The sequence below is a fragment of the Xyrauchen texanus genome, chromosome 21 (genome assembly GCF_025860055.1).
Source record: "Xyrauchen texanus isolate HMW12.3.18 chromosome 21, RBS_HiC_50CHRs, whole genome shotgun sequence".
Taxonomy (NCBI): Eukaryota; Metazoa; Chordata; class Actinopteri; order Cypriniformes; family Catostomidae; genus Xyrauchen; species Xyrauchen texanus.
This window is the reverse complement of record NC_068296.1, coordinates 5,034,461-5,059,759: the sequence shown is the minus strand read 5'-3', so window position 1 is coordinate 5,059,759 and position 25,299 is coordinate 5,034,461. Positions and strand designations below refer to the sequence as shown.

The 25,299-nt window shown below is 35.8% G+C and overlaps 2 protein-coding genes across 2 annotated transcripts in view; one reads left to right on the top strand and one right to left on the bottom strand.

Annotated features, from left to right (window-relative positions):
* Positions 1-164: 164 nt before the first annotated feature.
* On the bottom strand, positions 165-23,299 carry LOC127661603 (programmed cell death protein 10-A). Its single transcript, XM_052152371.1, has 8 exons — positions 23,170-23,299; positions 15,325-15,495; positions 8,484-8,537; positions 7,276-7,393; positions 3,577-3,703; positions 2,179-2,257; positions 1,946-2,028; positions 165-719 (listed from the first exon to the last, which is right to left on the bottom strand). The coding sequence occupies exons 2-8, from the start codon at positions 15,412-15,414 to the stop codon at positions 638-640; spliced, it is 633 nt and encodes a 210-aa protein (XP_052008331.1). The 5' UTR covers positions 15,415-15,495; positions 23,170-23,299; the 3' UTR covers positions 165-637.
* Positions 23,300-23,731: 432 nt separating this feature from the next.
* Positions 23,732-25,299, top strand: part of LOC127661599 (neuroserpin-like) — a 29,363-nt gene continuing 27,795 nt past the window's right edge. The window contains exon 1 of the mRNA XM_052152366.1: positions 23,732-23,795. The gene's annotated coding sequence lies outside the window, so the exon portion shown is untranslated. The remainder of the gene's footprint in view (positions 23,796-25,299) is intronic.

The following is a 25,299-nucleotide window of genomic DNA, read 5'->3' as shown; positions in this document are numbered from 1 at the left end:
GCCGAGTTCTGCACTGAAATTAATACTTAGAGTTTGGGGTCAAGTTGAAACCCTTACCCACAAGTATGAGCAATCGCCGTAGCAAGCACCAATACTGTAAATACATGCTGCTAGTATTTATGATGAAAGAAAAAGAATACAAATCAATTCAATTTAAATCTTTCCAACATGTGCAATGTTTATTTGAACAATTCCATTACCAAATATTGTCTAAATATACATCTCTCATTCAAATTCAGCATCAGGGTAGACAGACAAACCCCAGCATTTACAAGCGCTTCTGGAATGCCCCTTGTCCCACCCATTTAAAGCCCCCAGGCATTTGGCTTCCTCTTGGACTGATCAGACAAAAAAAAAAAAAACACATCGGAAGTGAGACAGAGGGAGAAAGCAAGCGAGATCGTCTCCACAGCGATAGCATGACTGTAAAGCTCAGCATATGAGGAACAATGGGCAGTCACTCCAGCTTATAAAGAACGTTAGATGTGGGGTTAGAAATTATTATCGAAGCCATCTTGCCTTAAGTGTTACCTCCATGAGACAAGAATCATAAATTACAGTCCAAAGTTTGTTTTTTTACATTGTTCATATAAATGTTATTTAAAAAATTAAAATAAAAAAATACACGTCTTGACTCCTATGCGACAGTTTTGAAGGTCTGCAGTATCAAGTTGGTTTGGTGAATAAGCCTGTTGGCACTGGCAAACACATTTATAGCCCTGGGAGAAAGGGGGAGAGAGAAATACAATTTAAAACTATATTAGCTGTCTTTCATCTACAATAGGTCTATTATTTCCCAATCAAAATGCAATTTACTAGTTATTTGTTGAGTTTATAACTATGGCATATATTAGGGCTTAATGATTTGGACAAAAAAAAAAATCGAATTGCGATTATTTTGAAAAATATTGTGATTTGAATTGCAAGATGATTATTACGGACTCCCTTTGAGGACAGGGCGGGAATTTGTTTTCTGAAATAGTTTTACGTTCTCTCGCAATCACCATGGTTTTACTAAAATATCCATATTTCAACCATGATATTCATAGTAAAACCATAGTATTAATACAGGAAAACAAAAACTATGGTAATAAAAATTATAGTTTTGTGGTTATTTTGATTTGACTACAAATACCATGGTAGGGAAAGCAAAACTTATGGCGAGGGAACGCTAAACTTATGGCGAGGGCATGCAAAATTTATTGCGAGGGAACGCAAAACCTATGGCGAGGGCGCGCTAAAATTATGGCGAGGGCGCGCAAAACTTATGGCGAGGGAACGCTAAACTTATTGCCATGGAACGCTAAACTTATTGCCATGGAACGCTAAACTATTTAAGAAAAAAATTCCCGCCCTGTCCTCTAAGTGGCTCTGTAGATTATATATGTAAATGAGTTTCCTTTTTACCAAAATTAATTAATCTACACACTCTAAAAACAGTATTTTTAGAACCCAATAATAAGCCATTATTAAGTTAAGAAATTAAAGAAAAATATTTTTGTTTATTAATAATAATAATAATAATAATAAAATCAATAATTATTGTTATAAAACAGTACCATATTTTTTGTAATAATTTCTTTACATGCATGCGGCATTGCTATGCGGTTAAACACTTAAGCCTTTATTTTAGTGGAACACTGCAGGAAGCCACTCTTCTGCCTACAATACCCAGTGTTATGAGGTTACTTTAGATTTGGATAGTAATTTTAAGTTCCCAAACATTTTTGGAATTGCAATAGTATCTAGAGGGCTGTAAATATAACACGCTCAGCTCATTAACCTCGCGCTGCTGTGCACATACAGTAAGCAGCATGTGCAGACAATTTATTTATGAATAACTGAATGAATGACTGTGAACACACTTTACATTTGTCAAGAAAAACAACAAGATGTGAATAAAAGCAATAAAAAAATAAATAAAAAAACATTAAGATTTTCATACTTTCCATCTTTGAAATATGTTTTCAGAGTGTCGCTGAAGCTTTTTGAGTGTTTCACAAACTCTTTCTTCTGATGCTCAAGTGCCTGGAAAACACAAAACCATTTTTATTGCTTATTTCAATAAGTGAAATATTATTATATACTGTATCCCAAATAAATTAGTCTCATAAAAAAGCATTGTGTGTGTGTGAGTGTGTGTCTGTACAAGAGAGAGAGAGAGAGAGAGACACTCACCCTTCTGTTCTGATACTGGTATTTCCTAAAGACGTTGTTGACCGTATCCAGCAGTTCTTTTATGGCACTGGCAATGTCTCTGAGGACACCAAATAAATGTATGTTCAGATAAGCAGTACTGCAGTTTCTGCAATGTTACAAGATCTTACTCTCTTATCTTTCTTGAATACTTTCAAAGTTTGTCAGTGCTTTTAGTGTGCAAGCTGCTTAACCCTTTAATGCATACCTCAGGTCTTTAGTGACCCGGGGCCTCATTCCAAACCCTGTACCTCATTCGTTTTTTGGCTTTGTGGACACAGCTCTTTAGTATTCCTCAATCTTTCTCTTCTGAATATTATTTATTTTAACAAATGGCTTCATTACCAAAATTTGACATTGCTTTTTGACGAAGCAGCAATGTGGAAGTAAACTATAGCAAGTTTAACACATTATCAGTTTGATTTGGTTATTGCCGTTTGGGTGTATTACTGAAATTATGTAAGTTGTGTGTCTATTTGGACTCAATAAGTGCCTGAGAAAATACATATGTGTAGCTTATGTGTAGCTCAATATGTGTTTGACAGCCAGTGGAGTCTCATGAAATTTCAGTGTGGAAGTAATTAATCCTATGCTATATGTTGCATCATCTCTTTGATATGAAAAATAAAACATCAAAATATATCAGAATGTATTCTCTTTCATTATTTTCCAATTGTCTTGAAAGTTTGACACTATTTGGGCATTTTGTAGATCAATTTGTGATCGATATAAGAACTGGGTCTCTAAAGACCGGAGTATAGGAAGACCAGGGGAAAAATGTCCCTCTGACACGGATCAGACATGTTTCTTAGCAATATATGGATGCTAAGACCTTCAATAAGGAAACTGAAAGTACCTCAACAAGTAAATAGGCTAATAAACTTTTACAATCATATCTACAAAGACGTGCATAAAAACAGAAACATTGCTCAGAGCAGGTGATTTAAAGTGTGACAGTAATTGTCTTGAAAAATATTTGTTCGGCGGTGAATTTGTTACGAAAGAAAGCAACTTTTCAAAGAGGAATGACATAGACAGTTACTATTAGCACGTTAAAACTCTCTCTGAGAAATTGTGTCTCTACATTTACCCCATTTAGCACTGCCTGCTAAAAATATTACAGCTTACATAAACTTGTCCATTTTTTTCACAAACCAATCAAATACCACTGGACAAAATCAAACCCCAGTTTACATAATTTCCCACTTAATGGTTATTCTGTTTTACTCAAAAATGTGTCAAATTACGGGATTTAAATGTGTTGCAAATGCCATTTTTTGTTTTTAAGGCTAAAAATGAAATCACATGGGGGGAAAAACCTAAGTTAAAACATATTAATGTGAAATTTAGCTCTGAATATGTGTGGAAAAGTGTTCTCACTTGATTGTCTGCAGGAAACGGACTCGGTCGTTGATTTCGTCTGGGATTTTGCTGAGGATCTGCTTCAGTGCGCGAGCTCTTTCATTCAGGTCCTGAAACTCCCGCTCGGGCCTGTCAATCATGTACTCTACACGCAAGACACGCCCACAGGAAGCAATCAGTCACCAAGGTAACAAATGTTGAGCTTAATCTAATGCCTTCTCATTAAAATATGATGCCAGAACACTTAAAAGGATGGTTCATCCAAAAATGAAGAGTCTGTTGTCATTCACTGAATTTCATGTTTTTCCAAAACTGAATGACTTTCTTTTTCTGTTTGGCAGAATAGTATTTCATATTATAAGAATATTAGAGTGCATCAAATGCTGAACTGTAAAATCCACTGAATATGTCCCTATTTCAACCCAGAAACTTCTATATTATCCTGTAGAATCCTGCAATACAGTCAGTCAGTCACCTTAAACACACACAAGTTTTCAAGGATTGATTAAAGTTGAAACAGCAAAGCAAGGATTAAAAAATTGCAATTGGTTTGAAGTTAAATTTAGAATTCTTCACATTTTACATCAACACAAGTGAACAATACCCAGAAACACCCTGTGCATTCATTAGCAGTATAAATCCAAACATGTCAATAAACACTTGCAAAAAGGAAGAAATTAAATTATGGAGGGGAACACATTACCGTCCTAATTGTGTTTTAATTCATGGGGAAACAGCTCCCCCTAGATGCACATTTAGGTAGCACTTTTGACTTTAACTTTGGATTGCAAACAATCCCATAGGAAAGAAATATCACAAATGAGATCTGTAAAATCTAACTGTATCTCCTAGAGAGCAATGAGACTCAATGGAGAGCAATCAAAGACTTTAGCTCAAGTTTTAGGCTTTTCAGATTTTTCTTCTGACCAAAACATACTCCAGTAATTTCTCACACCTCCTCTTAAAATTCTGAAGATATTTCAATCATGTCATAAACTGTGGTTACATTGCAATGTTGCCAAAGTCTAGCATTCATTTTATAGCTCTATATATACACCTTTACTGTACATCAACAATTGCCTAATTTGCTTTTACATTTATAAGATTTCCCACCCTTTTTGACAAATGAAATTCCATGACTTTTTCAGGCATTTTGCGATTTCTGGATACAAATTTCTAAATTTCATTTTGATTCAGACCGATGTACAAATGTATCATTTAGACCAATTTACGAGCTGACTCAAAAGAACAATTCAGTGATGAAAAAGGACATCACTATGGCTTAGTTTTCTCTATACGAGAGCAATATCAAACCAATAAATATTCTAGAGTTGTCCGATACAGTGCTCATGTACTTGTGCTCATAAAAATGCTCCGATAAAATAAAAAACTATACCATCTGATGTATAAATGTCGTAACGATAACATTCAGCGCACAGATTAAAATCAAGTATTGTCCTAGCGATTAAAACTGAGATTTAATCAGATAAATATATAGTTTGCATGTGCTGCATGCCTCAAAGTGAATGTGTGGAGCTGGTGTTGTGCTGACAAAAAGACACAAAGTGCTCATACCTCATACACAGAAAACACCATCATGAGCATCGCACACTCTGTTTGTAGTATATGACATCAGGCAGAGTGCTAATTCACTTTGTAGCGTGCAGCACATACAGACTACATATTTATTTATTTACTAAATAGCAGCATTTTGCACATTAATAATCACTCTGAGTCATATAGCGACCGGTTTTCCAGAGTGGGAAGCTGCTGTCATAACGTCAGAGCTCCAACACAGAAACACATTAAAATAAAAGCTTTGGCAATATAAAACAATTTAAATCAGGGAAAAAATGTACAACAGAACTAGATCACTACTCTATAGTTCTGTAATATTTACTGTAATTATACAAATAATAATACTAATCATTATTATTATAAATCAAGTAATTTTATTACATTTAAGCAATATCTCACACCTGTGATGATCTGTTATGCAGCACTTTATTTGACAAAAATAACTCCAATGTTCTGAGAGGTTCTGTACAAAATAGGGATGTCCCGATCCGATACCTAGATCGGTATCGCATCGATACTGACGTTTTTAGACGGATCGGGTATCGGTCCGACGAGCCCGACCCAAATCCGATACTCTGTGTTAGTCATGTTCGTTACTGTCAAGCTTAAAAAAATGACATAAAAGAACTGTTAAAACACCATTAAAGCGGTTCATATGACTAGTGCATTTTATTCAAAGCCACTTGAAGCCACGTGATAGCTCTGTGAATTGCAATAGGCTGTGTTTAATAAGTAAACATATATGTTCTTGCACGCGCAGCTTCAGCGCGGTACTGAATGGTGCTTTTACACACACGCGCACGGCTATTTATAGCCTTCACCCGTGCACAATATTTGTGCGCTACAAACGAACATCTCAGATGTAGATGCTCAGCAGTTCGGTTCACTTATAATATGGACTTAAGCACTGGAGGTGCATTTAACCAGAATTGAATGAAGAAGCGAATTAAACTGTGAATAAAAAGGGTGAGGGTTTAAAAGTTAAAGCTGTCACGGGAGACTCACGGAGAGGCAGAGATATGAACTCAGTAGCAGGGTTAATTGAGCAAAGGATTGAAACAGTGATGTAAATATTGTGAGTAAATTCAGTTAAGCAGAGTGGCAAACAGCAGGTAAGTAATATCCAGACAGTGTATAGATATGATGAAAGAGATAACTCAAAACAATTTTATGATACATGCAGGCAATAATGAAGACACATGATTGATATAGTAGAAAGTTCTGGAGTCTCAGAAATACCCTTCATGAGAACAGGCACAGAGTGAGAAAGTGAGTGTGTGTGTGTGTGTGTGTGTGTGTGTGTGTGTGTGTGTGTGTGTGTGTGTGTGTGAGCGCGTGCGAAAGCGGGGTATTTATTTATGCAGTCATTGATTAGCCACTAATGATATGCAGGTGCGTGTAATCAGAACTCAGGGAGTGCCAGTATGCTAGTTAATAATAAAGTGTTTCTTAAGCTATACATTTATATTGAAATAATGTGCAGTTAACACATTAACTCTTTACATTGCCTATTAAAGAGTACACCCAATTATTTCCACACAATACTGTAAAGATATTATAAACTGATTATGTAAAAAAGCAACACTGTATCGGATCGGGATCGGTATCGGCCAATACTGAGATTTCCGATATCGGAATCGGAAGTGGAAAAAGTGGTATCGGGACATCCCTAGTACAAAATCAATTAATTTGATAAAAAATAATACAATTTCATGTTGAAAGTGAATTGTTATACTTTAAATTGATTAAAGTTTTAAGCAATTTATTTATTTATTTAAACAACATTGCGATGATAAAATTCTAATACATTTTTGATATGGAATTTAGTAAAATAAAAAGAACAAAAAAAAGGTATCACGCACGGTTTAGTGAGTACCAAAAATAAAGTACCAGTACTCGTTCTCAAACATTTTTTATTTATTTCCATGACTTTTCCAGGCCTGTAATAAAAAAAAATTTTTAATTCTTTGATATTGCCAATCGTTTTATGACCACATAAACCATGATGTACAAGGAATTTTATAAGAAACAAGAGCCAAAATTTACCCTTAATCATAATTGAATCTCCTGAGCTCTGAAAGAGCAAAAACATTTATACTTTTCCAAAACCTAAAAAAATAAAAAAAATAACACACAAACCTTCGACATCGTCGGCAGCCATGCGTAATAAAGACTCTGTGAAGTTGATCTCCACGTTTTTCTTCTCCAGAATCTTCATGATAATGTCCTGAGTCAGTCCGGGGTTCTCCTTCTCTGCCTAACACAAACAGAAACCCCAAGCACAGGTCAGTCCAAATGTTTTAGTTGTTTTCTAACACCATGCCAGCTTCTATGGATATTTTACATGGGAAAAATCAGGTTACAATATAATAAGTAGCCAAATATATATATATATATATATATATATATATATATATATTAAAATACATAAAACCTCTTAATCTGATTCAAACATTACATGAAATTTCAAACTGATGTTGTTAAAAACCTTTTCAAGCAGAATAACAAATTCTTCTCAGAAAACTAGAAATACCACAGTTCAAGAAATAACTATATAATTGTCATAAATAAATAAAATAAACCAATATAATTTGGTCAGTCCAAATGAACACAATTTCTTAAAAAAATAAAATAAATGGCTGTGGTAAAAATTGGAACAATATCACCCATGACAACTCAGAAGTCATGCATAGCATACCAGTATTTGGTTTCATAATTTGCCCAACTTATCAAATTCATCAAATCTTGAAACTGGGTGACGTCAGCCGAAAAGGAAAGAGGCGATTTCAGAGGCGTAGCAAGTTTTTTTCATTTTGATGAAAGATTGTGAAGACAAATATAGGAATATTATAAGGACAAAAATATTACATGCACAGATGAATTGAGCTCAATAAGACCAAGAATGTTTGTTAAGAAAGGAAATTAAATTCTCTGTCAATAACAGAATAGTTCACCCAAAATTGAAATTCCGTCATCATTTACTTACCCTCATGTTGTTCCAATTCCAAACCCATATGACTTTATTTCTTCTGTGGAAGACAAGACTAAATGAAATGTAGGGCAGAATGATGGGGAATGACCATTCGAGTCACCATTCACTTTCAATGTATGGAACAAAAGATGGAATGAAAGTCAATAATGACTAAACCCACATTCTCCCTAACATCTCATTTTGGGTTCCATGGAACGAAGAAAGTCCTATGGCTATGAAACAACATGAGGGTGAGTAAATAATGATAGAATTTTCATTTAGGGGTGAACCATCCCTTTATAAATAATAACAAATAAAAATATCAAGTTAAAGACTGCAGAGCTCTCGTAATGTCAAGCACATCAGGCCATCTCACCTTTATAAAAGCCGCTCTTAGGGTCTGTGCTGCAGACAGATTCACTCTCTCCAGCTGTAACACATACAAGATAAAGTAGGCTACTTAGTTTTAGTGTTGCATATGTTATACACACTCATTATCACCACATTAAACATGGAAATAGTTTGTTGTCGGTTTTGCCTCTCATTACAGACATCTGAATAAGTCATGTAAGTAGTAACATGTGCTGTGTGTTATCTGTTGATTCTGATTGATCAAATCGCAGCAATTTGTAGTCTAATATTTTTGTATAATGACAACTAAGCTGTATAATTGAGCCTTGTCCCAGGCGACCGATTTCTTCCTAGACAACCAGTCTCTTCACAGGATAAAATAATTCAAATATGTAGCATAAATCAAGATTTCATGTCCATTTTTATTTATCTATTTGTAAAGTAGTCATTTAATAAGTTGGATAAATTAGCCGATAAATTGCACCACTAGCGGCATCAAACAGACTCGCAATAGTGTGCAACAGAAGGGCTGGGTATTGATACAGATTGTCCGATTCATTCCGATTCACAAGCTCTCAATTCGATTTCAGTGCATCCGGAAAGTATTCACAGCGCTTCACTTTTTTCACATGTTGTTGTTACAGACTTATTCCAAAATGGATTAAATTCATTATTTTCCTCAAAATTCTACAAACTTGAAAGAAGTTTGTTTGAAATCTTTGCAAATTTATACAAAATTCAAAACTTGTATTAAAAAATACACAGAGGACTCTTATTTTGAAATGCTTGACCTTCACTGCTTCCAGCTGCTCATTCAAACAAATAAGGGATATAACATGTGCACTCTATTTTTACAATATCAGGGCTCCAGACTAAAAAAAATTGCTTGGAAGCCATTGGCTCCTAAGCTGAAATATTAAGGAGCCTAATGGCTGTTTTTAGTAGCCAAATCACAGATTTCCTCGATTTAGATTGCTGTTCAGAAACAAGATAGAAAGTCAAAGAAAAGAAAGACAGCTGATAACCCATTCATCGAAGGTTTAATAAACAGTATATACAGTTGAGAAGTTTGTATTCCCTTTTGTCTATTAAATATTCACACCCCTTTCATAATTTATACAAATATAAGAGAAGAAATATTTATTTGATATTTACTGCTCTTTAGAATCTACATTACAGATATTTATATAAAGTATAGTATGCATATAGTAGTGTGTTGTCTTCTTGAACATCAGTGAATGTTTGCACCTTGTGTAATAGTTGTGTACAAGTCCCTCAATTGTCATAAGTGTCAAAAGCTTATATATATATATTATTTTTATTTTTTTGCAAATTGAATGAAATCCCAGATGCAGTTTAATTGTGCTACTCCAATCCCAATCAATAATTTCCAGAAGAAAAAAAGTGGTACACAATATGGGAGATTTAATTATAAAGAAGACTGAAATACACATGGGACTCTTATTTTGAAATGTTTGCACTCCCAGTTGGGAGTTCACTGATGGCTGATTCACTGAGAAAGTGAATCTGATTAAAACTGCTAGCCTGACCTCCTGAGTTCTTTTCGGGTGATTCATGAAAAAGATCCGGTTCAAAAGAGTAATTTGTTCAAGACTCTCTCTCACTGGGTTTGTTGTTTTGTGCGGTGCAGCGAGCTCGTCAGAAACAGAACGGTGAAAAGTGGCTCGAGACACATATTTGACTAAACCGCATTTGAACGCACACAACACGACTGTCACCAATAGCGACTAGATTTTAAATGATTGTTATCACCATCACTTATTTTTGGTCGCAGTATGTAGTAAACATTGTCATATTTCATCAACACTATATCATCATCATCATCATCATCATCATCAAAAGTAAGCGCCCACATGCTTGGAGAAAATACAACAGTGCCAATTTTTCACTCTGAGGGACGTGGAGCATGCATTTAATTAATTAAATCATATTCTTTTGAAGTTTGACAATCACATTAAGCCATATCACGATGCCTGCCTGTCCACTCCCAAATTTAAAGAGGCCCTATTATGCTTTTTTGGGATTTTACCTTTCCTTTAGTGTGTAATAATATATTATGAACCTGTAAATGAGCATAATATGGGCTATTTAAGACCTCTTTAAATAAAAATTAAGACTTTTTAAGACCTTAAAATACTTTAAGGATCTGTGGGAACCCTGCACATTTAGAAAAAAACAATCTTGGGATTTATGAATTGATGTTGTTCAAACGAAGACCACGATGCATTGGAATATAGACATTTTTACCCTCTCCTACGTAACAGTGACCACTTTTTCAGCCTTCTTGGTTACAGAATTTTTTTCCACAGGGTTTTTATAAAATAGTTAATAACAGTGTTGTAAGTCATGAACCAAACCTGCCAACCCTGAGGTGAATCACAACATTACATATTTTTATTCAAAGCAAAAAAGTATTTGAAATAAAGCATTGCGAATGACGTAATAGGGTTAAGAACGATGGAAAAACATCAAACTAATGATTTAAAGCTGCACTACATAACATTGTGCTCTCTAGCGACATCTGTGGTTGAGACTTTAAATTGCAAGCAATTTGCAGAAGAATACATTACGTCAATCGTGTTCTGGCACTGCTTTTCTGGCGGATGAATCTCCCAAATTGAGTTTACCTGGACATCATCTATGTGTGATCATGACTGGAGCTGGAGTCATAACCTGCTGTTTTCATGCTGTTGTTGTATGATTGAACATTTGAAATGGAAATATTACATGCTTTGATGAAGATAAACAACATTCTGATTTACATAATTGAATGAATTTTACACTAAAATCACATTTCTGACACTACACTCAAAACACTTTTAAAAGGAGAACAGGGGACTCTCCTATCCACCACCAGTAGATCTTAACATTTATGCATTTGGCAGATTCATTACACAAAATTCATAGTCGCACCACCAGTAGATCTTAATATTATTATTCAAGTGTTTTATCTACTATTAATGTTTGTATTGTACTACACTTATCAATTTAAGAGGTTAAACTTATTATATGGCTGATAAGAGTTCAATAGAAGAAAAATAATCTAAAAATAGATTATTTTTATACTGTAGTGTGCAGCCTCAGTTACTACAATAGTATGTCTATGCAATGCACAAGATAGCACCGTAAACTAAAAACATAAAACACGGATTCAATGATGATGGGGATAAAAAATTCTTTAAACATGATAATAATATACTTAAAAATGCAATATAACAAGAAGTCAATTTCAGAAGTCATACATATTAACACAGTGTTTCCCAACATTTTTTCTGCCACGGGCACACTTTTTACAATTAAATAAATCCCACTGTCCCACTGTTTCCTTTCGTGTTTGGAACGTTTGCCGTTTGATATTTCTCATACGGAAACAAAAACGACAAAGCACAATCAGAGAGTCAGCCAACTTTGTAGTCGCACCAATGCGATCTCTCGCAAAGTTTAAATTGCACTGTTAGGAAAAATCGTGAATGTTTTCCGGAGTCCGGAGCACTGATACATTTTGTGGAAACTGATCATTTTCCAAGGCACACCTGACAATCTTTCATGGCACACTAGTGTATCAAGGCACAGTGGTTGGGAAAAACTGTATTAACATGAAACAAATTCACCAAACGGATAACAGATAAACATCCATCCAGACGGCTGCGATGCTCTCCTGAACTGTGTGAGTGTGACTGAACAGTGTAGTTAGTTTCTCCAGCCGGAACATGAGACAGCCGGCACTTCTTTCCTGTGTGTGCGGACATGATGTAATGGCGCAAGGATGAACGACATAAGCCAGCGATTTCATGCCAAATCGAAACTGACAGCTCAAAATACAAATCATTTTTATAGGCTTACCATATTGAATCGGGGTAAGGTAAGGACAATGTTTTGAACAATGATTGTTTATGTACTCAACCAATAATGGAAATTTGTTAATTTTTAACCAAAACAATCTTACATACTACAGCTTTAAAGTTGATTATAAGTATAGAATCAATATATTTTACATTTATTGCAAATATTTTGAGATACAGTAGGGGTGGGTAAAAATTTAGATTTTTGGATGCATCGCGATCTTAATTTGAATGATCTCGATATCGAATCTTAATGTAAATGAGTAACAGGAAATCGCTTGCATTTGCATCCAAATTCCGTGCTCTGCGACTAAAATGTATACAGTGTACTTGGTAACTGGCTGGCAAATGTTTAGATTTCACTCACCAGTAATTGTGCAATATAGTGGTGGATTATTCAACAGCAAGATACTTTTACTGTGTGTTGAGAGTAAAAGTGTAAAAGGCAAGATCCACGCAACCGATTTGTAATTGCATAACGTATCTTCTAATGCCCTTTCTGTTCTCTACAGTCAGTTGTTGATCAAAAACAACCAAAACATTTAATTGTAATCATGCATGGCACAGATGAGATGAATTCATCTTGAATGGCTTGCCACTACAGTTCTCTCTAATTAACATTCATTTACACAAATGCCAGTACAGCTCATAAAAAACTAATATTCGAATATTCTATTATTTAAATGAAGGTAATTAATGAGAAAGAGACATTGTAAAAAAATTTTTTTTAGTCATAAAGTTGCGTCACCATTAAAAATCAATTTAATTAAATCAAAACAAGCTTATATAATGTTCTGTGTTTTTTTTATATATATATTTAAACAAGCAATGTGAGAAAACAAAACAAAAAAAGAATAGAATGAAAGCATTAAGCTCACGCAAAGTGAAGAAAAAGAAACCGCTAATAAAGTAGACTGACGCAGTTAACATACAGGACGAGTATAAACACTCGGCATACAATACTGTTCATGTTTATATTGTATGTTATGTTTTGGTTGAGAAAAACAATCATATCTACGTGCTCAGTAAACTATACTCATTTATACACACCCTTTTAAATTATGAAATGTCCCTTACCTCAGCTAGCATAGTCTTTCTCAGATGCCATGTTTGTTGTTTACAGAAGCGTTGCGGGGATTATGTTGCTATGGGGATGCTGCTTTCTGACAAGCTACACAATACGAGAGTAAAGTGTACACCGCTTATCAGTACATTTAAACCGGAACCCAGCTTTCTCACAATAAGCCACTTTTCTGGTGTCCATCTGAAAGTACTGACAGAATCGTTTGCTCAACAAATGTGATCAACTTGTGTCCACACTAGTGTTGTCAAAAATATCGATATTTCGATAAATATCGATACTGAAATATCTGAACGGTACCAATACTAATTTCCCGAAGTATCGATACTAGCCGAGCTGTCACTTTCACTTCTCTCCAAAGGCGCATTGACACACACACACACACACACACACACACATAAACACACACACACACACACACACACACACACACACACACACACACACACACACACACACACACACACACACACACACACACACACACACACACACACACACACGTCTCATTCGCTCTGGTTAAATAGCAAAAGTGAAGTGAATGTAAAGATGGCGAGTGCATGCGGCGCCCCCGCGACCAGTTTTGGTTGATAAAGAACACAGCAGGAGTGCTATCTGGAAATATTTTTGATATGAAGCCAGACATCCCAAGTCTCCCGGAAGTTCCGGGAGTCTCCCGCATATTGATAGCTTCTCCCTGATGCCAGCAAATGAGTTCAAATCTCCCGGAATCTATAGCGCACATGCGAGACAGAACATATCTGCCGTGCGCGCATAACAGATAGCGCACGCACAACATGCATAGCGCGTGCACGGCAGAGAGGGAGAGAGCGAGAGACCTTATGAAAGCTAGTCAACCCCCCCAACGTTTAAGTATCTTTTGTTGACATTGAGATTGGATTTGATTTGACTTGGAAATACAAAAGATTGCACTTTTTATTTACTTGCACTTTATTGGTTTTTGAATGTATGGCAATTTGAGAGACTTTTGAACAAGTGCACTACCTCAGGACATTTTGTTCATGTAAAATATACCTCATTGTCATGTTCTAGACTTAGTTCTACCCCCTTAATATAGTGGCAGTTTTCAAAAATGGTATCGAATATCGATATTTTTCAAGGTATCGTATCGAAGTAAGAAATTCTAGTATCGTGACAACACTAGTCCACACTCAACAGCGCCACCCAGTGCATTCTGTTATAACTGCCAGTTGTAGTTTGTGTGTTCAGGATTTAACATGCATCTCACTGTAAATATGTCCAGCAAAGCAAATCTAGCATTTTAACTATTCGAATAATTATTGCAGAACGAATATTCGACAACTTGTGCTCATCCCTGGTTTACAGTAAGTCATGGAAGTAGGCGGTCACTGCAGGGATGTTTTGCTGTGCTTTGTTTGCCATGATTCGCTGATTGGGCAAAAGGAAGTTGAAATAACATAAAATGATAGCTTCAAAAGAAGCATATACCATTGATAAACAAAATGTTTTTAAAGGTTTATACAGTAAGTTATCGTTAAAGATAGATTCCCTATGAAAGTGTTACATTTTGTACTCTATTTTTGAATAAAAAACATGGTCCACTTTGTGGATTTCTCACCTTTTGTTATTTTTAAACAATATTTAGGCTAATAGATTTTTCAAAAATCAGTTAGCAAGCTGGATTGACAACGTTAGCATCTTAATGTGTGGGACAACCAGAACAGTCCTTCTTAGCAAATAAATAAAGAGAAGAGTGCTGTGAGATTTGTGTGACTACACTTGAAGCAAAGCAAATTTGAAACTCCAGGCCTTTGAGCATGTGGGTGTGCACCATTTGCATCTCAGAATCATCCATTCCTAAAACTTCTCGGTTTGTGTGTCTCAACACAACCATGACTGAACAGTGAACAAGCCAATCTCAAATACTGTTACCACTGTACCTCATTGAAGACAGGGTACATCACGGCATAGAGCGTCATGGAAACCATCGAGGTCGCGTCTGCTTCATTCTTCATCTCTTCCATTGTCATCCTCGGCAGGGTGTGGAAGGGGCGGGGTGGAGTGTCCTTCACTCCTGGGGGGGCTCAAGATGAAGGGGGCCCAGTCAATCCCTAAAACACAAGGGCACCATGAGGAAGAGATTATAAAAGGGTAGCGGGATTCCATTTCAGAGGTAAGGAAATGACATTTTCAACCTGCGTTCAAAAGGTAGACTTGATAGCCATAGGAAAGCGCCAAGTTTTTGATGGAACCAGTGAGCTTTGGGCGATTTAGGCCCCTCGAGATTAAGGTATTAGTCATGTTCTGGGTTTAACAAAAATAAAAGCCATTTCCTGATTGTTAAGGATAGTTAAGATAATGTTATGAATTTGCCTTCTCAAACCGTATGGACCAAAGATGACAGCAATTTGACAATTAGAGCTACAAACTATCACTTGATAGTGTAACTGCGATTCATTTCAATTAATGGAATTGACATACTACCATAGAAGTTTGACCATATTTAGGAGGGCTTCAGCCATAATATCCTTTAACAAGAAGAAAAAGGGGCTGGATGAATTATGAGTAAACGCGATTTATTTTAGGGATGCACCGATACCACTTTTTCTCTTCCGATCCGATTCCAATATCGGAAATCTCAGTATCGGCCGATACCGATCCTGATCCGATACCAGTGTTGTTGTTTTTTGCATAATCAGTTAAGAATATCTTTACATTATTGTGTGGAAGTAATTGAGAATACACTTTAATATGTAAAGAAACACAATCCTCTAACTAAACATTAGTTCAATATAAATGTATAGCTTATTAAGAAACACTTTATTATTAACTATTATACTGGATAATGTTGCAGCAAAATTAACAGTAATTCCAATATAATCATCAGTAGAAAATAATTGGGGGGTTTTTGGGGAATAATTCTTTTAACTTGTATCTGGACTGTAAAGGATTCAGATCTTAATCGTGCACCTTTAACTTTTAATCCTCATGCTTTTATTTTGACATTCTGAATTATCCAGGAAGTCCTGTAAGTGTGTCTGTTTTTAGGCAAGTTCATAGTTTAATTCGCTTCTTATTCAAATTCTGGTAAAATGCTCCTCCGGAGCCGTTCTAAATTCATATTATAAATGAACCGAACTATTGAGCATCTACATCTGAGATGTTGTTCGTGAGTCATGCTCAAATGTTGCGCACCGCATGAAGGCTAAAATTAGCCGCGAGTGTGTGTGTGTAAACAGAGCAGCACCATTCAATAACGCGCTGTAGCTGGGCGTGCATTTTATATATTTACTTATTAAACACGGCCTTTTCTGATTCACAGAGCTATCGCATGTCTTCAAGTGGCTTTGAATAATATGCACGAGTCATATGAATTACTTTAGTAGTGTTTTTATGGTTCTTTTATGTAATTTTCTGAGCTTGACAGTAATGAACATGACTAACACATAGTAACGGATGTTTGGATCGGGCTCATCGGACCGATACCTGATCAGTCTAAAATCTTCAGTATTGGAGCCGATATCGGATTGGTGCATCCCTAATTTATGACATTACAATGATATCAGGACGTAAATTAAAACTTCTTATTACTTTTAGGCTAATAATATTCTCTTTTGTTGTAGACCTCGATGGCCATGAACAGCAGATCACAAAATGATATGCATTGTTGTCATTTGCGAGAAAAAAAGCTTATGATATTTAAAAACCGCTGAAGTCTCTTAGTAGACACGCTTATTTTAATTAAGTATTATTAGACTTGTTTTAGTCATGAATGAGGTGCTTTATCAATTGTTTAATGACTTACTCAAAACACAAAAGACGCTCATTTGTTGCCACCTACTGGTGTAAAAGTGTGATGTAGAAAAACGGTTACTGAACTATTAAGTGCACAAATCTGAACTAATCTTTTTTTATTATTATTTTACACATTTATTTTACCTGGGTTTAAATCTGTATGGAGTTATTTTTTCTTTGAATGAATTCAAAAGACTCAAGTCATGAGTTTATGACATCATTAACTCATGACAAGAGTCTTTTGAATACAGAGAAACATAATCTGGAGTTAAATAACTACACTAAAGATCAACCAAGCTAAATTTGATATTTATAAAATTTTAGTTTGCTCCAAAAAAATAAAACTGTCATTATTTAAATGATTTTTTCTGTTGAAAACAAAAGTAGAACTTTTTATTGCAGCTCTTTCAATACAACTACAGTCTATGACCACAAAAATAGTCCATACGACTCGTGCACTATGATGTTGTGCCATCAATGGTGTTGACATGTCATTTTTCATTTGAAGGCATAACTAGATGAGAGCTAGACGTGACTTCAAGTCATATGGACTACTTTTATCAAACTCTTTTTTTTTTTTTCTTTTGGAGCTTGACAGAAAATGACAAAAATAACTTTTTCAGTTCCAATAAAAAAGCTCTTACTGTCAAATGGTAATTAGATAAACAACCAACTTATTTCGGCGTTCAACATCCACAAGAACATGCCACAGTGTTTTTTTCTTCTTCATCCGACACGTGTTAAACAATAGTGCTTGTTATCGCCAGAAGGTCACAGCTCCTCTCAGACTACAAGGAACATTACAAACCATTAAAGTGGCATGCTTATCTCAATGCCTCCAATTCAGGCTAAAGGACAGGAGATGGTGAATCACACTTTTTTTATTCCCACCTGATCGAAATGGCCTTTGGCCCTGCTGTGGAAGGTGGCCTTATCTGGGTGACATTCACAGGGAGCGATGTGACACCACAGAAAGCAGGCCATTGCTTCACTCAATGTCTGTAAATACCAACACTTCCCTTGTAAAGCATGGTTGCCAGGTTACATATGCATTATAATGACTAACCTTTTTCCTCTTGACAAAGGCCAACCAACACCTGATTCCTGTACTGTCTCTAGTCAGAATCTGAAATGGGTAACACCCTATGCAGGTGAATCCGGAATCAGATCCAAAGATTTTATTTTTGGGACAGTTCAGCCAAAAATAAAAGTTATATCCCGATTTAATTACCCGCACGTTGTTCTAAACCTGTTTGACTTTCTTTCCTCTGTGGAACACACAAAAAGAGATGTTAGGCAGGACATTATCCTCAGTCACCATTTACTATTCACTGCATCTTTTTGCAATTCAAAGAAAATGAATGGTGACCGAGGCTAACGTTCTGCCGAACATCTCATTTTGTGTTCCAAAGAGTTAAGCAAGTCATTCTACCAAACAGTACGGAAGTCAGATCAGGTGAGTTAAATATCCCTTTAAAGGGTAACTAAACCCTAAACCAACTTTTTTTAGTTAATGATCTGTAAGCATGGGGCTTTATTAGGACTGGTCATTGATTCAAGTAATTTTTTTGACATTTGTGTATAAAGTGTTTTAATTCTACAATATATGGTGTAAAAGCGTCTGAGTGCTGCCCTCTTCAGGTTGAACGGTGGCTACTGCAGTTGAATTTTCCTATTGGCTGTTGCGGTGCTCGTGGCGTAAGTGGTGACAGCTGGCGTAAGCAGGTTCCAGCTCACCACGCCAGATTCATGTACATGTCGTCTTGCGACCGTGTGAGGAATAATAATAACATAGAGTCTGACAGCAGCTGTCAATTAATCCGTCACTACGAGTCTCAGGTGCCCCCCAGCCCCGCACTCGGTTCGTTCCCTCTATCCCCGCTGGGGTCTGCCCACTTTTCCAGCATTTTCAAATATTTCTAGTGGGTGGAGTCAGACTATGAGCAGGTGTTTAGTTACCCTTTAACAATCAAGCTGGAGAATGCAAATCAACTTAACCCTGTAAGCTCAAGTAGATGAAAGTTCCACAAATGATTCACATCACTTTATGAATTTACACAGCGGAAACAAACGACAATAGGATATTACATTTTACTAGGCATTTAGCTTCAAAAAACCAAGAAACCTCATCACATAGCTAGAATTCCATAGTTTACAGTCTGATCCAGTTGAAGTCAGAAGTTTACACCTTAGTCAAATACATTTAAACTCGGTTTTTCACAATTCCTGACATTTAATCGTAGAAAACTATGATTAAATTCTGTCTTAGGTCAGTTAGGGTCACTACTTTATATTAAGAATGTGAAATGTCAGAATAATAGTAGAGAGAATGATTTATTTCAGCATTTATTTCTTTCATCACATTCTTAGTGGGTCAGAAGTTTACATACACCTTGTTAGTATTTGGTAGCATTGCCTTTAAATTGTTTAACTTGGGTCAGATGTTTTAGGTAGCCGTCCACAAGCTTCTCAAAATAGGTTGCTGGAATTTTGGCCCATTCCTCCAGACAGAACTGGTGCAACTGTGTCAGGTGTGTAGGCCTCCATGCTCACACAAGCTCTGCCCACAAATTTTCTATCGGACTGAGGTCAGGGCTTTGTTATGGCCACTCCAATACCTTGACTTTGTTGTCCTTAATCCATTTTGCCACAACTTTGGAGGTATGCTTGGGATCATTGTCCATTTGGAAGACCCATTTGCAACTGAGCTTTAACTTCCTGGTTGATGTAAATTTATGTTTCATCAGAGCAGATGACATTTCTCCACAAAGTAAAATCGTTATCCCCATGTGCACCTGCAAACTGTATTCTGGCTTTTTATGGTGGTTTTGGAGCAGTGGCTTCTTCCTTGCTGAGCAGCCTTTCAGGTTATGTTGATATAGGACTTGTTTCACTGTGGATATAGATACCTGTCTACCTGTTTCCTTCAGCATCTTCACAAGGAACTTTGCTGTTGTTCTGGGATTGATCTGAACTTTTCGCACCAAACTACATTCATCTCTAGGAGAAAGAATGAGTCTCCTTCCTTCGCCGTATGATAGCTGCATGGTCCCATGGTGTTTATACTTGCGTACTATTGTTTGTACAGATGAACATGGTACCTTCAGGCATTTCAAAATTGCTCCCAAGGATAAACCAGACTTGTGGAGGTTAAAAAAAACATTCTGAGGTCTTGACTGATTTCTTTTGATTTTCCCATGATGTCAAGCAAAGAGGCACTGAGTTTGAAGGTAGGCCTTGAAATACATCCACAGGTACACCTCTAATTGACTCCAATTAGCCAATCAGAAGCTAAATGGCCTATTGTAATTTTCCAAGCTGCTTAAAGGCACAGTTAACTTAGTGTATGTAAACTTCTGACACACTGAAACTGTGATATAGTCAATTAAAAGTGAAACAATCTGTCTGTAAACAATTGTTAGAAAAATTACTTGTGTCATGCACAAAGTAGATGTTGTGTGATTATTGTGCAATTCAAAATCCAATCGCATTTTGCTGTAAAAGAAATAAGGGAATTTGAAGCAAATATATAAATGCTAAGAACTAGGGGTGGATAAAAATATAGATTTTCCTATTAAATTTTGCACGAGCGGACCGCCAAAGCTGGCGTCCGGCACTTGATGCGCTTTAAGCGTATTTGTGCTGTGCAGTTGAAGCCAGGTTACATTTCACGATTCATCACAAAAGCTCGCGGAAATGATGCGCTGTGCTCTATTCTTGTGTAAATCTGGAGCACGTGCTTCGAACGGAATTCCCTTGCTATCAGCGCTCCAGAGATGGGATAGTACAGAGCAGCTGATCACTTGATATTGCAGCGACTTCCCTTGATGATCACAGGCATACCTTGATATCGTGGTGCAGACTTTTAACTTTTTTCAATTCTGAAAATTACAAGTTTAAAGTGCTATCGAGGAAGTAAAACCTCTCAAACAGCTCGATAGCCCTGACATTTTATTCAGCACTGATGAGAAAAAAAGAAACAGTTTACATGCGCCAAAATCCGATTTTTTTAAATTGCACATTATCACACTTGCTTACATTTATCACGATTTTACAGTAGTGACAGTAACATACTATTTTGACAGAAATGTTTTAGTTTTAAATACATTTATTATAAATATTTACTACAACTGTGGCAGGTGTAGAAAAAAAGATTAGTTATATTGACCTAACTACAGTAATGATTACTTAGCTTAAATCATTAGAAGCTTGATGAAATAAAATGATATCTGTTATGGAGTGGGAAACATATTTTATTACTAGCTATGTCCCAAATCAGTAACGTGATCTACTGTACAGTCAGAAAGTATAGAAGAACTAGTCCTACAGAAATAAGATGTTAATTAAATTGAGGTATAATTCACATAGTATCTTAAAGTAAAACTTCAGTGTCGAATTCAAAAGGTTCCAGATGCTTTTAACATGTAACAAAATATATACATGCAATATATATATATATATAATTAAGATATCATATTCATTGATGGAATACATGGAATTTATGCATTTTTAAAAAGCTAAAATGTGACTAAAATAATGAAAAACAATGAAATAAAATTTGTAAAATTCATAATTTAATAATGTACCAAGAAAGTCCCCTGTAAAATGTACAGCATTAGCTGAGAGAGAATTACTTTAATGTCAGCAAAATGAACATTATTAACTGAAATATACCTATATGAATCGATATCGAATTGAGAGCTTGTAAAATGGGAATAGAAAAATCTGTATCAATACCCGGCCCTGCTGTGAACGCCATGTTTTGGTTTCTTATTCAATTGAACTCTGACCGTTATGAAATATAGTTATAACATAATGAAATAATGTGTAGTTAGAGGTTTGTGTTTCTTTACACATAAAGGATTATTGCCAATCAGTTCCACACAGTGGGTTATAGATATTTAAATATTATTACGAAAAAAAAACACTGGTATCGTATAGTTATCGGCTGATATTTCAGGTATTGTATGAGAATTTTTTTTATTGATGCATCCCTAATTAAACTTAAACTAGTTCAATGTTTATCAATGATCTAATTAGACCTGGATCAACTGCCATAAATATGCCAGAAGGTGTTGTCAGAACATAAACATCTAGCTTACATAAGACCTAAATATTCATTACCGCTACAGGTCAATAATCACTTAACGTCATCACTTTTATCAAACCCAGTTTTACAGTAAAGACAAACAAATACCTTTACAATTTCTTGCAATGTGATTAATATAATTTCTTCCACACTTATAGCTTATATTAGCTGAGAAATGATTGTGGGTTAATAATGAAACCTACTATTCACCTTCACCTGTCTTGATCTGTATTGTTTACTCCAGAGCATCACAAGTCTTTAGTCATCATTTGATTAACAAAATTGACACAAATTCAATGGCAACTGTGCTACAATTTTAACATTTTCCATTTGTCAAATATAACATTGAAACATTGTCACACCAGATTCTTCTGAGTGATGCCTAAACGATCAGATACGTCACGTTTACACCCAAATATTACGTCATTCATCAAAAACAACAAACTGAAAGATAATAACATTAGGCTAATGTCAACGACTAAGCAAAATATTCACATTCCACTTATCAAATTGATCTACTGAGCGATTTCTATCAAATTTGTGTTAAAACTGTGTCGTTTTATAGCCTCATTTTCTAAATTTCTGTTATATTTTCTCTATTAGTCTCCAGAAGGCCTGGTTTAGCTCTCTTTAAAACTGATTTTCAAGAAAAAGCTTCAAAAGAATCTGATGCCTGCTCAATATTGATCCAAGTTGGACTCCGTGCAATTGTATAAAACATAACTTCAATAAAATTGAAACATATTTATTTGAACGTTTCTAAGTATCTGATCTATTGTGATGATCTTGTTAGCTGCCTTGCTAAAGACTCTGCTCGTCCCAAAACAACCGTAAATGCTTTTATACAGAAACACCGTTAATGACAGATTACATTTATAAAGAGTATTTTAACCGTTCCTACCTGTGTGAGGCTCGTAAATGTGTTTATCCGACTGCCAATTAGCCTCGTCAACTCTTTTGAATATTGTCCTTTCTGTCGCTAGAATCGCTTGAGAAAGACGGAAGTTTCTGCATGACCAATCTAAAGAATGAGGGGCGGGGCTGTGTGGCGGTGAGCGCCAATCAGAGGACAGTGTAGGAATGGAAAATCCAGAGGCGTGACTCTTTGCAGTCCTCTTCACAAACATGAATCACTGCAGTTCGATACGAAGCGGCTGGTGAAAGAACTACAACTCCCTTCACATCCATTGCGAAACATAGGAAACGGAGTCGAAAGACTGGAGTCCGTTTCGTCCATCCATAGTTTTCATAGAACGATTCGCGTATTTAAATGTATTTATTAAATTATTTATTTATTACAGTGCTTATTTTACATTTAATTCAATAAGAGGTATTTAGGATAAAATATAAGAAGTAAAAGAAAGAAAAACAAGATAAATAAGGGCTATTTAAAGCGAGAGTTAAATCTGACCAATCACAAGAGAGGAGGGGCGGGACCGCCTTTCATAATAAAGGTGTGAGTGCGCGGAGGAAAGCAGAATTCAACATCAGCATCACAGAGTATCAGCATCTGTCTGACATCTCACGGTAAGACATTTCCTCGCATCTTCATCTCAGGTTATCTGAATTTCACTTATCCAAAATTACAAAAAGAATGTATTCTGAAAATTTTATAAATCATTATCATTATGCCATTTCCGATGTTGGTTTTATTTTTTTATATATATATACGAATGGGTCTGCAGATGTGTTGTCCTTATAAAACAACTAGCGGGTTGTTCGCATACATATTCCAAACATATTCCATTTCATTTTCCGTTCATGTGTTTTTTTTTTTTTTTTCTGTCAATTTATTTATTTTTTTTTATATGTTCTGAAACCTATGAATGTACAATTTAAAATGATATGCCAATTTGCAGGTGTGCTTGCATTGATATATTTTGCTTATACAGGGGGGGGGGTATAGGTGGGAGATAACCCCCTACAAATAATCAAAACAAGCAAGTACACCCCCATTATTTATACCATGATAAATGGAAACCTGTAAATACCTCATGCTGCAACTCACCAATGTTCAAACTAAATCTACGCCACATAGCTGAAATAATCCAAAACATGACCATAAACTATAACCCTCCTTAATGAAAGAAATTCAGCCTATTTTCCCTGTTGTTTATGATCATATCACCATTAATTCTTACTCCATTCTCAATAAAAATAACCTTATTCTCTTAATATACCCCTGCATGTGTTTTTATTCTTGTCTTTTTCTAGTTTTAAACAATGCTTTTGGTTTAGATTCAATTATTCTTATTTTCAATCCGATAAGGGCAGCAGAGAATATGTGGATACCGCAGGCAGCATTGCATCCTCTCACATCTGGGCGTGGGGGGAGCGTGTCTGGGGATGTGTAATTCTTCTCCTGCAAAAAAATCCTATTTCATGTTTCTGTAAATGAGACGCACGGGGAGAGGCATGGTGTAAAATAGCTGGTGCGTTCTGGATAATGCTGGTGGGACACATTCACGTGGAGATTAGGTGTGCTGGGCAGAGCATGTGTAATGTAGAATACATCCACTAAAGGAGAAGGAAGGTAAATTAGGTGTTAAAGTGCAGTCGGTACAAGAAGAAAGGCAATGAAAGCGACAGATCAATAAGAGAGGGATGAGGGAAGAGAGAAGAATGGAACGGAATGGATAACAAGCTCCATGAAGGTGCAACGGAGTTGTAATAGAATTGCAGCATTTTATTCCAAGACCTCTGCTGTGGTTCCAAGGGCTGCCAATCACACACACATTATATGCTCATGTATATGTGGGCTCCTTGGTGGTCACCTCTAATCAGTTGATATTGATTCCTTGATTGATTGCTGTTTTGCAGGCGTGGATAAGACTCTAATTTGAAAGCATAAGTGTGGCTTTTTCAAATGACACAATCAACACATATGTCATTTACAAATAAGGCTGTCGGAGGTGATAAAAATTAGAAATCTTTTAAAACCTAGTTTAAAACGCCTGTAAAGTTCACAAAAATTTAATCTTTTGTCCATTTTTGTTTCATACATCTTTAAAAAAAATACGTATAACATTTT

Coding starts and splice junctions, on each gene's coding strand:
- LOC127661603 (XM_052152371.1), bottom strand. CDS start 15,414: ATGACAATGGAAGAGATGAAGAATGAAGCAGACGCGACCTCGATGGTT. Junction 7,394..8,483: donor TAAGAGCGGCTTTTATAAAG/GTGAGATGGCCT, acceptor TGTTTGTGTTAG/GCAGAGAAGGAGAACCCCGG. Junction 2,029..2,178: donor ACCAGTATCAGAACAGAAGG/GTGAGTGTCTCT, acceptor TGTGTTTTCCAG/GCACTTGAGCATCAGAAGAA.